The sequence below is a fragment of the Mustela nigripes genome, chromosome 17 (genome assembly GCF_022355385.1).
Source record: "Mustela nigripes isolate SB6536 chromosome 17, MUSNIG.SB6536, whole genome shotgun sequence".
In the NCBI taxonomy this organism is placed as follows: Eukaryota; Metazoa; Chordata; class Mammalia; order Carnivora; family Mustelidae; genus Mustela; species Mustela nigripes.
In genome coordinates, this window is record NC_081573.1 from 18106726 (window position 1) to 18121736 (window position 15011).

General features: G+C 42.6%; 1 protein-coding gene across 3 annotated transcripts; it reads right to left on the minus strand.

The window, feature by feature from the left end:
• Positions 1–2854: 2854 nt before the first annotated feature.
• Positions 2855–13768, minus strand: ZNF181 (zinc finger protein 181). 3 transcript variants are annotated; one of them, XM_059381410.1, is made up of 5 exons: positions 13362–13768; positions 12474–12536; positions 6686–6806; positions 6371–6448; positions 2855–5106 (listed from the first exon to the last, which is right to left on the minus strand). In XM_059381410.1, the coding sequence occupies exons 2-5, from the start codon at positions 12480–12482 to the stop codon at positions 3620–3622; spliced, it is 1695 nt and encodes a 564-aa protein (XP_059237393.1). In that variant the 5' UTR covers positions 12483–12536; positions 13362–13768; the 3' UTR covers positions 2855–3619. The 3 variants fall into 3 exon arrangements, with proteins under 3 accessions (XP_059237393.1, XP_059237394.1, XP_059237392.1); XM_059381411.1 differs by lacking the exon at positions 13362–13768 and adding an exon at positions 13048–13355 and having other exon boundaries at positions 6371–6445; XM_059381409.1 differs by lacking the exon at positions 13362–13768 and adding an exon at positions 13048–13355.
• Positions 13769–15011: the final 1243 nt, after the last annotated feature.

Below are 15011 nucleotides of genomic sequence, written 5' to 3' on the forward strand. Positions count from 1 at the left end.
ATCCACTGGACTCACTTCATTGCAGCACTCATTTATTACAGTGTTTAGTACAGTGTTCTGTAACCAAACCTGTGTTCTCTTTCTCAAGTAGGACTGTGTAGAAGGCAGCTGCCAGTCTCAACAGGCTGATTCAGCCCCAGGAAGGTGGGTGCAGAACTGGAGACATTTAGTTGTTTGAATGCTGCATCTACAACCCTTAGCTGAAAGTTCAGGTTACAGCACACAGTTGAGGGGCACGGCCAACCCTGAGGCTCAGCTGCTGCCGCTAACGATATTGCTTACAATTGCAGTCCTCTTCCTATTCGCCTTTAATGCCAGAGCTCTTACTTTTGCGACTCTGAAGGCGCACAGCCTTGTCATTCTTACGTCAGTGGCTTCTTCATCAGCAATTTCTCCCCCAACACAACTACTTAAAATCCTATTTAAGGTGTCTGACTTCCCTTTGATGCCCAGCACAGAGATAGACTCCTAGGAAGTGCCCAGTGGTGCGTGCCTTGGTTCTTTCGGGATCTGTACCAGTGACTGCACAATAGGTTCTAATCACATCTGACTAACCCAAACTAATGAAGCTACTCTCACTTTACAGGCATCGATGACCTTCAATAACTTGGTCTTAACTTGACCGCGATGGCAGCTGCACTCAGCACAGAAGACTTGTACTGAGAGGTGGTACGGAAGACTGTTTTTGGGCTTCGGATTTCACTGGGTAAAGCCTCACCTCTCCTCCATGATGCCTCCTTCATTCTGCCTTTTCTCCAAAACACATCTTTAGGGCACCCTTCCTCCTTCCTGCAGCCCAGGTGGGTTTTCTCATCTTCTCCTATCTGGCGCTCTTTGTGTCTCCTTGGAATATATGGAGAAATAAATATACTTCCCCTGAAGATGGCTCAAATGCCAAAGGAGGACTTGTTGGAAGAAAATAGGTGTGTCTTGTAAGAACCTCCAAAAAGGAAACGGTAAGTAGATAAGAGGTGATTAGGAAGACTCACTAGATGTGACAGACCAGAATAATGAAGCAGCCATGTGAAGATGATGATAATGATGAAATTAATAGCTAATACTCACTGAATGCTTTGAGGTGTCAGGCACTATAAACATTTTATACCAATTAACTCATTTAGCTTCATAATAATCCTGTGAGGTGTTAGAGTAGATGGTGAAGTAATTTGTCCAAAGTCATATAGAGACAGTATACATGCAACTTGGATTTATATCCAGGTAACATGACTTCTGGGCATATACTCTTCACACACACACATATGCACACCCATATGCACACACACACACAGAGTCAAGCTCTTGAAGGGTAGAGTGTGTCTTATTCATCTGACTCACAGTAGATGCTCAAGAAGTGGTTAACAGACGTGACTGAGTATGATTCTCCATCAGTGACATTGTAACATGATCTTAGCCCAACCTTCCAATAAGGTAACATACTCTTACTGCTCTAAGTCCTTCACTATATTTAACCTTGGCTTTCTTTTCCTAGTTCAGTATCATTGTAAAATGTTACCATGTGCATGCTCATGCTTAATTGACAAAGTATGAATATTTGGATGAATCCTCTCATAACAGACTAACAAAATAACCTAAAACTATGCGTAGTGGAAGCAGATAAAACCTAGGGGTTGAAGTAATTCTTGGTCTTTATGGTACCAGTGCTTGGAAGAGCAGGGGAAGCACAGAGTGGGAGAAACAGAAAGCTTGCCATTACCCTATAACTGGATATATTCAGCAGCCAATCTGTCCATAATCACAACGGTTCTTAATCCTTGTTTGGTACCATTCTGTGCTTCCTTGGTCTCTCAGAGATCCTTCAACATTCCTTAGAATCTCATAAATAAAATTAAATCAAAGGAAAGATAAATCTCTTTTTAAAAAATCACCACCCCATTCCAAACTATTTCCACCTCTTGGTTTTCAGTTAAGGTAGCTCACATACTAGAGCAGAATATGTTGTCTTAAGTTGGAAACCTTATCACTCATTCCACGTCAGAATTATGTCAGTGATATAATACTCCTTTTTAAAATAATTTACTTATATCAGATGCCATAGAAAACATAACCTGAAATATAAGCAGTATAAGTGTCTGGACTGTTATTTTCAGATTTATTTCCAAGTGTCTGGACTGTTCTGACGATTACTACATATCACCTGTCTAGTCACAAGACAGGAAACCAGGGGGTCAGTCAGACTATTTACGTAAAAGTATTTGAGCCAGCATCTGTACAAACCATGAGTATCTCTCAGTGTTTGGTAGAGAAAATAAAAACTGTCTTATTTCAAGAAGACTTACAAGTAAATGTTTTCAAAACTGATAGGCAGGTTGGAGGAAAAGTAATGGGGACAGCTCTGGACTATTAATTTCAATGTAAATGCTCATAACTATGACCTAGCATGGAGCAAGGACTGTTGCTGTTACCAGTAATGCTGCCAGCAGTGATAGCGCAGTGTCACGGGATCTGACACTAGACACTGGATCGTGGCGTCTAGATGCAGCAAACGTGAGGGAACAGGCTTGTGTACTTGGCGTAGAGTGACTCCCAGAGTACGTGGCCCACACACAGCTATGCAGTTAGTGCTCACCCCTTAGTATTCGGATTGCAAACCATATCCACCATTAAGCTTGCTCTGATCTCTCCTGCTAGTTTGTTGTTTCTTGGTTATGTTCTCACTGCACTTGTAAAAATTAAAATGTGTGAAACTGACACCAAAATAATGATATTCTTAGCACAGAGATCAGGCCATTTTTCTCCAGCTTAGCTAGTCTCCCCCAAAAGCTATAGTAAGGCTTAATTCTTCAAAAGGGAAGTCGAAAATCTGGTAAGAAATACCAGTGTCACAGTGAAAGAGTTCATTATATACAAACTGATTTTATTAGAGACCAAAAACTTTATTCACACCAACTTTTGCTTCTTCTGCAGCTTTAATTTTTAACTTTAAAACATTTTCTGGATCCACTGGGTGACTATCTTCACATGCCCATTAGCTAAAGAAACTTCTGTGTAGGACTTGAGTAAAATGGCATGCTACTGCTGTAAGAAAGGCATATTCATTTATAGTCTACTTGTTTGCTCTCCTGTAGAACTGCTTACAAACAGCATCATTTCTTCATTTACACAGAATTCCTACATCCGTCAGGCTGTTCTCGGATTAATCTTCTGATGTCTAGCAAGGTAAGAACTCATAGTGGACAGTTTGCTACATTCCTCATACAAGCTCTCTCCAGTGTGCATTGATACAGAATAAGGGATACACCTTAACAGAAGGATTTCCCACCATTTTTATATTCCTATTCCTTTCCTCTTGTGTATACTCAGTAAGAAATTCATATTCCCTAATGTCTTCCCCATGTTACATATATACGGTTTTTTCCAGTGTGGACTTACGTCCATTAAGGGATTAATACTGGCTAAGGGCTTTCTCACATTTATTGCCTATGAATTATTGCCTTCATAGTCAATAAATGGTCTCTCCACAGTGTGAGGTGTGATGGACAGTAGGCTTGTTCCCCTGCTAAAGGCCTTCCCATATTCACTACATTCATGAGACTTTTTTTCCCAGTAAAAATTTTCAGGAAAGATCTATGGCTAAAGCATATTATGACAAATATTCTGTTCATATAGTTTCTCTCTCATGTGATTTCTCACATGTATAATCATTCATATGGCCTAAAGGCTTTTCTACACTTATTGCACTACTGGGTTTCTCTCCATTATGTATTCTCTGATGGGCAGTAAGATTTGAGCCTTTGCTAAAAGCCTTCCCACACTCGTTACATTTATATGGCTTTTCTCCAGTATGAATTCTCTGATGTACAGTAAGGTTCGAACTACAGCTGAAGGTCTTCCCACATTTAATACATTCATAGGGCTTCTCTCCAGTATGAATTCTGTGATGCTGAAGCAGGGACGACCTATGACTGAAGGCTTTCCCACATATATTGCATTCATAAGGTTTCAATCTGGTGTGATTTCTTAAATGCATATTCAGTGATTCTGGCTGGTTGAAGGACTTCCTGCATTTCTGACATTCAAAAGGCTTTTCTTCATTATGAATACTCTGATGCTGAATAAGAAATGACAGGCTGCTGAAGACTTTCAGACATTTACTGCATTCGAATTGTTTCTCTATAGTGTGGATTCTTTGATGTCGAGTAAGGTGGGAGCTACAGCAAAAGGCTTTTCCACATTCACTGCATTCATAAGGTTTCTCTCCAGTGTGAGTTTTCTGATGGTGAATGAGAGATGACCTATGAATGAAGGCTTTCTCACATATTCGACACTCATAGAGTTTTTCTTGAGTATGAATTCTCAGATGTTCAATAAGATGTGAAACACGACTAAACGACTTTCCACAGTTCATACATTCATATGGCTTCTCTCCAGTGTGAGTACGCTGATGATTAGTAAGTGAAGACACATGGCTAAAGGCCTTCCCACACTCAATACATTTGTAAGGTTTCTCTCCACTGTGACTTATCTGATGTCGAGTTAGGGATGAGCCATGGCTAAAAGTCTTCCCACATTCATGACATTCATATGGTTTCTCTCCTGTATGAATTCGCCAGTGGCGATTAAGGATTGATTGTTTGCCAAAGGCTTTCCCACATTCATTGCATGTATAGATTTTCTCTCTATTAGAAGTCTGATTAAGGGTAAGAGATTTGCTCTGGCTGAAGGCTGACACACTTCCTTTAGAATCCAAAAGTTTCTTCCCACCATTGATCTCCTCATTTTTTATAACAGATTCTTTTGGCAAGCTCTTCTTACATATATCATGTTTACGTGATTTCCCTTCAGCAGAAATTCTCTGTGGTTCAGAAAGAATAGACTTTAAAGAGAAGATGCTGCTCAATGTATTGTAATTGTAAACATTTTCCCCAGTAGGACCTTCTCTAAAGGTGAGGGTCACTGGTCTGAAATGTTCTACCTGGTTTTCATGCTTCTCTTCCGTCTTCTCTATATATTCCCAGTCCTTGTTAAAATTGGAAAATTCATGACTGTGTTTTATCTTTTTTTTTATTATTTCCATTTGGGGTGAATCTTCATCATAAATATCCTCCTTTGTTACTAATTCCTTGTTTTCCCATCTTGATTCCCAATCTGAAATATATCAAGAAAGCAAAACACTTTTTCTGTACTTCTTGAAAAGAAACTACTATGGTAGGAATAAGAGATAAGGAACAGAGCACATTTCTACCCCCAGAAAGCACAGGACTGAATTCTCATTCAGTGATTTCTGAACAAAGTTCAAATGGAGCAGAGACTAGAGCTAACTTGCAAAGATGGAAACAGAGTGTAATAAGGGAAATCAGTTAAAAACAGGCAATCAGGGGGTGCCTGGGTGGCTCAGTGGGTTAAGCCGCTGCCTTCGGCTCAGGTCATGATCTCGGGGTCCTGAGATCAAGTCCCACATTGGGCTCTCTGCTCAGCAGGAAGCCTGCTTCCCTCTCTCTCTCTCTCTGCTTGCCTCTCTGCCTGCTTGTGATCTCTCTCCATCAAATAAATAAATTAAAATCTTTAAAAAAAAAAAACAGGCAATCAGTATGTGGAATAAAAGTGAAATTGTCAGGAAAAAATGCACAAAGTCTTCTGGATTCCAAGCCAACATTCTATTTTGTACCTACATTTTTGTGAAAGATCACATTTTGTCTCATAGCCGTGGTTCTCCAACTTTCAGTTAATCTCAACTTGCTGTCAGATTAGTATGCTTAAAATGCACAATTTATAGTAGTACATTAAAAAGTTAATAGTGGGGCACCTGGGTGCCTCAGTGGGTTAAAGCCTCTGCCTTCGGCTCAGATCATGATCCCAGCGTCCTAGGATCGAGCCCTGCATCGGGCTCTCTGCCTGCCTCTCTGCCTACTTGTGATCTCTGTCAAATAAATAGATAAATCCTTAAAAAAAAAAAGGTTAATAATGAACAAAATCATTAAGATTTGACCTTTGAAGCTCAGCATTATGGGCAAAGTGATTTCCCATGCTACTGACAACCTTTCTTCACCAAAAACCAGTGGTATATTTTTCCGTAGGTGGTCTTAAAGAGAACTTGCTTTTTTTTTTTTTTTTTTTCCAAATAAAATAACAATTTGAATTATTATGATGGCAAAACCTTCACTTTTGATTAGATAACTTAATACAGAAAGATAATTTGGGATGGAAGAATGACTGTTTTAAAATATAAGCTAAAAATGAATGAATGGATAAATAAATAAATAAAATCTAAGCTAAGGATCCCTCAATTTGTTATCTTTGGGATCTCTGAAGACAGTATCCTTAAAATACCCTAAATGCCTCCAACTTTCTATAAGCATGTTTAACAAAGACCTCTTTTGCCTGATTCTCCATGACTTATCTAGAAACATACCTTTTTTCTCCACCATCCAAGGTTCTTTCCCATCCTCCAGTAAGGTGATCACATATGGCTTAGGTATGGAAAGACCTGCTTACAGGAAAAATATAGAACCTGTTTAAACTATGGTTTTCATGGATAAAAGGAACCAAAGGCAGTTTTGAAGGATGGTCATTGAAAGGGGAAGATAAACTTCATGGAGGGCACAACAGAGCCCTACACCTCTTTGGGAACATGAAACAAAATCTCAGCCATTTACTTAGGAGAATCCCCAGCAATTCTGGGGTGAAGAATTGTGAAAAACTGGGGTGAAGAGGGAGATGTGCTTACCTAGAGAAACCAGGTTCTCATAATTCTGGACCATCACATCCTTGTATAAATCCCTCTGAGCAGAATCTAGCCATCCCCACTCTTCATACGAGAAGTCTATGGCCACATCACTAAATGTCACCTGAAATAGCAAACGTATTTAGGTTCAGTCATAGCCAAGGCCACTTCCCTCACTGGTAAAGGGGTAAAATTACCCTGGCTGTAGAAAAAAGGGAACAAGATTTAGTTGTGGCAATGACTAGGAATCTGATCTAACTTAAATAGTAATTAGATAATTATGTGTTTGGCATTGTTTTACAGTAAGAGTAAGAGACGAAGGTGTGCCAGCGTGGCTCAGTCGTTAAGCGTCTGCCTTCAGCTCAGGTCATGATCCCAGGGTCCTGATCAAGCCCCATATTAGGCTCCCTGCTCAGCGGGAGGCCTTCTTCTCCCCCTCTCACTCCCTCTGCTTATAGTCCCTCTCTCGCTATCTTTCTGGCAAATCAATAAAATCTTAAAAAAAAAGATATATATAAGAGCTTTGCTTCAGGAGAGTTAATTCTTGTCAAATGGAAAAGAATTCTGAAATTGTTTTAAATCAGCATTCAACATTTGACAGCATATAGTCAAGTGCTTAGTTATGTTTTTTGTTGCTTACTTGATAGGTAAATAAAAATGATCCACTAAGGTTTAAAAAATCCAATAAATTCAGAAAAAGACTTCCTTGAAAGATAGAAATATACATAACTAATTTATAAACAAAAACCACTTATAGTATATAATTAAGCCCTGTTATTGATAATCTATAATTAAAATAATTTGACACCGCTGGGCAAGAAGACTAAAGAATAGTTTATGCCATAGGCAGTTCATGAATTGGACCGTAAATAAGGGCAAAGAATTAGAGGACACATTTCAAGGAAAATATTCTAAGGAAACAGTATTCACTCATGATACTTTTTAAAGGAGCAGAACTTTAGAAAAAGCTCAAATGTTTAGTGATAGTTTGTTAGTCAAATTATAGCAAAAAATGAAGCCACCTGGGTGGCTCAGTGGGTTAAAGCCTCTGCCTTCGGCTCAGGTCATGATCTCGGGTTCCTGGGATTAAGCCCCCCATCGGGCTCTCTGCTCAGCAGCGAGCCTGCTTCCCTGCCTGCTGCTCTGCCTACTTGTGATCTCTCTGTGTCAAATACATAAATTATGCATTTAAAATGACATTCTTACTACTTTCACTGGTGAAATGGACATGGTTTGGCTGTGACAAAGTTTTCATTTTAAGAGTGGCTGATTCAATATTCTATTTGGATATTTTGCATGTATTTTCATTAGTGATACTGGTCTTTGGTTTTAAAGAGGTAACTTACCTTTGTCAGGTATTGGGGAAATAGTTAAAAATCACATCTGCCAAGCAGAAAATCCTCTCCACAATTCAGAAAACAACAGTTTTACTCCTGAATAAGCATCACAGCAGACTATAACACACTTCATAGGCAATCACCAATGAGATTGCAAGGACAGAAAAAAATCTCACTCTGTAATAAAGCTGGGCATGTATAATCTATAACATAGACATTTTCAAAATAAATAATTTGTCCTCAATTTGGCAGCATCATTTGCATCATAGTTCATCCTAAATTCACCTGGTAATTGGAGTGGCCAACTGTGTTAATTGCTTTTACCCCAAGAAAAATAAAACTTCCCCTAGCTTTATGACAGCAGGTAGTTAGAACTTGGATCCAGGAGCCTAAGCTAAACACCCACACAGACAGGGAGATAGAGGTACATTTTCCTTCATGTTCTCATTTCAAAGAGATGGCTGCAAGGCCTTAAGAAAGGCTTTACTGGAGCACCTGGGTGGCTTTTGTCAGTTAAGCATCTGCCTTTGGCTCAGGTCATGATCCCAGAGCCCTGGGATGGAGCCCCATGTCGGGCTCCCTGCTTGGTGAAGAGCCTGTTTCGCCCTCTCCCACTGCTGCTCCCGCTGGTTGTGCTCTCTCAAAGGAAGGAAGGAAAGAAAAAGGGAAGACTTTACTGACTTGAAAAATTGATAGAGGCTTATTTAGCTTTGAAAAAGATTCACAGGCATCTCAAAGGGACAGGGAAAGGACTTAAAATTACAGGTTTTTCTCAAAGGAAATACTCTATAAAAGGGAGGAGGGAAGGATCTCTTTCCCTTTGGGAACCAGGGAAAATTCCTTTTTCATTTGTATTTATTCTTACCCAGGTATTAGGGTTATGCTAGCCTTATATGAATCAAAAACTTTCCCATCTTTTCCTACTTTCCACAGTGTTTTGGGGTTGTTTGTTTGTTTTGTTTTGTTTTTTTGTTTTTCAGATTTTATTTTTTTGACAGAGGTCACAGTAGGCAGAGAGGCAGGGGCGATGAGGGGGAAACAGGCTCGCTGCTGAGCAGAGACCCCGATGTGAGGCTCCATCCCAGAACCCTGGGATCATGACCTGAGCTGAAAGCAGAGGCTTTAACCCACTGAGCCACCCAGGCACCCCTGTTCTTTATTTAGATGAGGGTTTCACAACCTTGGCACTACTGATATTTTAAGCTGGATAATTCTTTGTCGTGGGAGCTGTCCTGTGCATTGCAGACTAGTAAGTAGCATCCCTAGCCTCTACCCATTAGATACTAGTAGTAATTCCTCTCTGCCCCCCTAGAATTATTCTTAGAAAATGAATTGTAAACCGTAAGGGGTGATTGTAGAAGCAAGTGTCAGCAGTTCCCCAGTCTCAGGCTACTGAACGCTAATGAACAGGATCCCATGATCCCCTGGGGCAGGGCACAGTTTTAGAGCTATGGAAGAACATAGCCCTCAGCCGCCTTCCTGCACCTGGCGATTGCTAGCAGAAAACATCCTGCTTCTCCCTTATCCCATGACTGCCTCCCTGCGTGTTGGCCCGTAGGGGAGGATGCAAGCCTGCTTTATGGCTTCAAGATAGTTGCCATCCCTCGGTACTCCTCTCCCACCCTTTGATGCACTCGTCCTTGCTTTTCTGATAAAAAATAAATAAATAAAAGCTTTGTGCAGAATTCAGCTGCACATAGCTGTTGTCTCCCTTGCAGAGGCAGTCCTAAACGGCCACTCAGATCGGTGTCTGAGAACTTTATTTTAGTGCATGATGACACCCCCTCCCCCCAGGCTGTGACAACCAAAAATGTCTCCAGACATTATCAAATGTCCCTGTGAGTAGGGCTAAGGGGGACAAAGTCATCCCTGTTTGAGAACCACCACTTTAGAAAATGTCTACAGTTCCCTGAAAGTCTCTGTCTGCCCTGTGTACCTGTGCTCAAGGTGTTCCTCAGTTTGGTGTAACTTCACTTACCTCTGCCTCCCTGGTCCCATGGGCCACCAAAACCAGTCCCAGCCCTGCTTCCCCAGGAATCCTTCAACATTCTCTCCCGCTTCAACTGCCTGAGCAGCCTAGGATGTTCAGTCATCTTTGTCCCTATTAGCACTGAGGATTTTGTTCCAGCGCCCATCTTAATGTTTTCTACTTTCTTTCTTTCTTTCTTTCTTTCCTACCAGCTCTGTACTGCTCAATGCAGCCATTAGCCACATTTGGCTCTGTAAGTTTAAATTATTAAAAATTAAAAGTTAAGTAAAACTTAAAATTCTGTCTCTGGGTCACTTTAGTCGTACTTCAAGCACTCAATAGTTACAGGGGGCTGATGGCTACCATACTGGACAGTACACAGAACATTTCCACCACTGCAGAAAGTTCTCTTAGTATTAAACTAGATATCACATGTCACTGTACACTTGGATTCATGTACAGTTCTTCCTAACAGGTACTTCATATGTTTATAAAATGAATCAAGGTGACTCATTCAGTTAAGCATAGAACTCCTCATTTTGGCTCAGATCATGATCTCAGGGTCCTGGGATCAAGCCCTGTGTCAGGTTCCATGCTCAATGGGGAGTCTGCTGGAGATTCTCTCTGTCCCTCTACCCCTCCTCCCCACTCTTGCTTGCATGTGCTCTCTTTAAATTAAAATGAATCATGAATGAATAAATGAATCAATGAATGATTTTGGCAATTAGTTCACTTTAGCTTTTACTTTAAAAAAGCAGTTTTTCGGGGGGCCTGGGTGGCTCAGTTAAGTGTCTGCCTCGGACTCAGGTTGTGATCCCAGGGTCCTGGGATTGAGCCCCACATTGGGTTCCCTGCTCAGCAGAGTCTGCTGCTCCCCCTGTTTGTACTTTCTCTCTCTCTGTCACATAAATAAATAAAATCTTTTTTTTTTAAAGTTTTTCAGGGCACCTGGGTGGCTCAGTGGGTTAAGCCTCTGCCTCCGGCTCAGGTCATGATCTCTAATCCTGGGATCGAGCCCCACATCGGGCTCTCTGCTCAGTGGGGAGCCTGCTTCCCCCCCTCTCTGCCTGGCTCTTTGCCTACTTGTGATCTCTGTCAAATAAATTTCTTAAATCTTAAAAAAAAAAAAAAGTTTTTCAATTCTAGTTATCTAATATTCCCATGAAACCAGACTCTGCCCAATGTGCACATATGCCACTAATACCTTCCATGCAGGTTTCACCTGACACTCCATGATTCTACCCTACCATTTCATTTTTTCAAAGCTTATTCACTCAACAGCTATCTACTTAGCCTGTTTTGTACCTGATACCACTCTAGGTACTGAAAACAGTCAACTAAAAAACAAAACAAAACAAAAAAATCCCTCCGAGGAGACAAATAATGAGCATATGCATTTAGTAAACAAAGCGTATATTCTCTAGTGAGTGATAATCCCTATGGAAATCAAGCAGTGAGGAGAAGTAATTATTAGAAAAGCTGACTGAGTGTTCAGGGAAGCTTTACTAATAAGTAACCACTGAGCAGAGATAGGAAGGAGGTAAGAAGGCAAGCCTGTACATATCTGGGGAAAGAGGATTCCAAGCAGATGGCACAGCAATTTCCAAGGCCTGGAAGCTGTAGCCAGTGGCTAGAGCTCACAGGGAACAAGGAGACAAGAGAAGTAAGATGAGATCAGAGGGATAAAAGCCTAAGTGCACAAAGCTTTTTTTTTTTTTTTTTTTTAAGATTTTATTTATTTGAGAGAGATCACAAGTAGGCAGAGAGGCAGGCAGAGAGAGGAGGAAGCAGGCTCCCTGCCAAGCAGAGACCCTGATGCAGGGTCTCGATCCCAGGACCCTGGGATCATGACCTGAGCCAAAGGCAGAGGCTTTAACCCACTAAGCCACCCAGGCGCCCCAGTGCACAAAGCTTTTTAAGTCACTGTAGTACTCTGGCATCTGAGTTAGGGTCACTTTTAGAGTTTTAAGCTGAGCAATGACAGGATGGTAGCAGTGGTGGTGGGTGTGATGTGTAACCATTGGTCAGGGTCTGTGGATATCCTGTGTGTGTTTTAGATCCAACTAGACTGTCTGAAGGTCAGTTATAAGAGAAGGGAAAGAATCACGATGACTCCAAACATCTCTTGACTTACAGCTGAAAGGACTGATAATATCGTTATCTGAAACCACACAATAGTACTTTTACAATCGTAAAGCAAATAACCCCAAATTCCAAACTCGAATTTTGAATTGCAATAAAAAACAAACAAAAGAAAAAGTTTTGCTCAAGACTACAGAGACTTTAAACAAAAATGGTAGAGAAGAGGAGCACTGAGAGAAGAGAGTACTTGGGAGTTCTCTGGGCTCCATTCTTTGCTACAATGAAAGGAAACACAAATCCGGTCCCTAAAAGGACTTTGTTAGTTAGGAGCTCGTAAGCAAAGCAAACACTCAAGAGTTCTGGTAAGATGGTTCAGGAAGATATGCGGACATCACCGACTTACCTGGAACATGACTTGTCAACACAGTCCTCTTTCCAGCCTCCCGTCTTAAAAAAGAGTAGTGTCCTGAGAAAGCAGATCAAGAACACAAAAAAGGACCCATGTAAAATGAGGTGTATCTCACAGCACTGTGACACATCTACAAGTAAACACTGGGAATCACTTTCTAGGGCTTCATTCTTTCCCTAAACTAGCAGAGTGTTCCTTGGCATGGGATAGCCATTCCCCAGCTGCTACAGGCATGTAAATCGGCTACTTCGTACTTTTTTTAGACTCAAAAAACAACAGTAACAATGTTAAGAACTCATTCAGTCTTCACAACTATGCAAGACAGACATTCACATTATTCCACATTTCTTTTCTAAACGATGAGAAAACAAACCCAGCGATGCTGAACCAAAGCGTTGAAGGCTGCATAAGTGGGAAGCGTCACTTTACCACTGGACTGCCCAAAACCATTGCAAAGGGCGTTTTCTCTCAGTGCGTAGGATGCACAATCACTCGCCCGTTTCCTTCTTGCAGCACCCCTTGTACAGAGCTGACACGCCCAGAAAGCTAAGGCCCTGCCGGGGCTCACCCAGCAGTGTAGACTCAGCAGCAGGAGGTTGTGGCGTCCGCGTCCGACGCCCGGTCGCACTGCCAGGACCCACACTTGCCTGAGTCCCTGCGGGCCCTCCCTGGCCCCGAAGGCCGGGCCCGGGGATCCAGAGCCCGCACCTCCTTGTACTCGACGCGGAGAGCGGACCACGGCCGCTGCCGTGGAAAGAACTGCACCGCCCGGTGAGGATCCCGCCGCCTGCCTGAGATTACCGCGAGGCGAACGGAGGACGGATCCCACAGCCCACACCGGAACAGCATTTCCCAGCTTCCTCCGCGTCAGCAGCAAGTTACCTGTGCCTCGCGCGTTGCCCCATAAAACCACACTTCCCAGAAGGCTGCGCGTTCGCGCGCGCTTTGGGCGCCCCGCGAGAAAGCCGCAGCATGCCACTGCCTGCGCGCTTTGCGGCGGAGCTGCTCCGCTCGAACGCGCACACCAAGTGTCGAGAGGCCAGTGGGACCGCCCTCTGCATGCATGCTTCTGAAGTACAGTGGCGCGCGAAGCACAAAACTCCCCTTCCCAGAAAAGGATGCGGCCGTGGAAAGTCCTGCGGTTCGCGGTTCGGCCCTCGCGACCGCCCTCCTGCCCGGAGGTGGGCAGCCTTGCGGAGAGCTGCGGTCTACAGTGGAAGGTCTCAAGTGAAATCCTGGATTGTTCCGGCCAGCTCGGGTGGGCTGAGTGTTTGGCGCTGGCTTGCCCAGGTCTGTGGTTCCTAAAATGCCCTGTGTCCGGGCTGTCATGGCAACAGTTGCCAGCGAACAGACGATACTGGGAAATTTGTGCGGTCGCGTCAGGGCTGTGACACTGACTGCCACTGTCCTGTTTACAGGTCCTCGAAGGACTCAGAAACGGCGGCTTCACGTGAGCGCTTTAAGGAAAAAGGCCTTCAGTCCTGGAACCCATAGAGCTTGACCCACTACTGTCCCCAGAATCGCTGTCCTTGCCCCCCCACCCCCAACGCCCGCTGGAGGTAGATGTACGTAGGACAAAGCAGTCTACGGCGGGTATATATTGGGGCTGTTTCCTTTACTTTCTTTTTAAGTTTACTTTTACTTATAGCTCTTCATTTTTTATTTTTAGATTTTATTTGTTAGAGAGAGAGAGTACAAGTAGGGACAGCGGCAGGCAGAAGGAGAAGCAGGCTCGCCACTGAGCAAGGAGCCCCATGCGCTCCATCCAGGGACGCTGGGATCAACACGAAAGCAGATGCTTAACCCACTGCGCTTCCCAGGCGCCCCTGTCCATTTCATTTTAATTATGTTTATTTTTAAATTGTAGTGTGACTATGAATTTTCTTGTATATGTCAAGTACTTAAGTGCGTAAGATTCATTAGACAATGCTTCCAGCTTGGTATAGATCTCGTGGCTGTGGTATTTAATTCCTGTAGCAAGAGTAGTTGGTAAAAACCCTGGCATCAACTAGATTCTCCTCAAGGCTTACACAAGGTAACAAGATTTGCTAGTGCAAAGTATATTCCCCTCCCTGTCTTGATTATACAATGACAAGTTGTTTTCTAAAATTGTACCAATTTGCACTCTTTCCGTGGTTTATAATTATTTTGGTTGCTAGTTATTACGTCCAGTATTGGATTTTGTGAAATGTTCAAATTTTGCCGATCTGCTAAGTGTGAAATTGTGACTCTATGTGGCTTAGGTTTGCATTTCTTTTATTGTTGATAAGAGAATCTTTTCATGTGTTTGTTGGCTTTAATATTTCCTTCTCTAAGAATTGCATATCTTTTGGTCAATGTTGTTTTAGAGCAAAGGCCTTTTTGATATTAAAATACAAGTTATATAGAAAAATGCAAGATTTTAGGGGCACCCGGGTGGCTGAGTTGGTTAGGTGGCTGCCTTTCAGCTCAGGTGGTGATCCCAGGGTCCTGGATGGAGTCCTGCATCTGGCTCCTTGCCCCACGGAGAGCCCGCTTCTCCCCCTCCCTGCT

Excerpts from the sequence above, each read along its gene's own strand:
- ZNF181 (XM_059381410.1), bottom strand. Across the intron at positions 6,449-6,685 it reads TGAGAACCTGGTTTCTCTAG|CAGGTCTTTCCATACCTAAG; the intron begins GTAAGCACATCT and ends TTTTCCTGTAAG. Across the intron at positions 5,107-6,370 it reads TTGGATGGTGGAGAAAAAAG|ATTGGGAATCAAGATGGGAA; the intron begins GTATGTTTCTAG and ends GATATATTTCAG.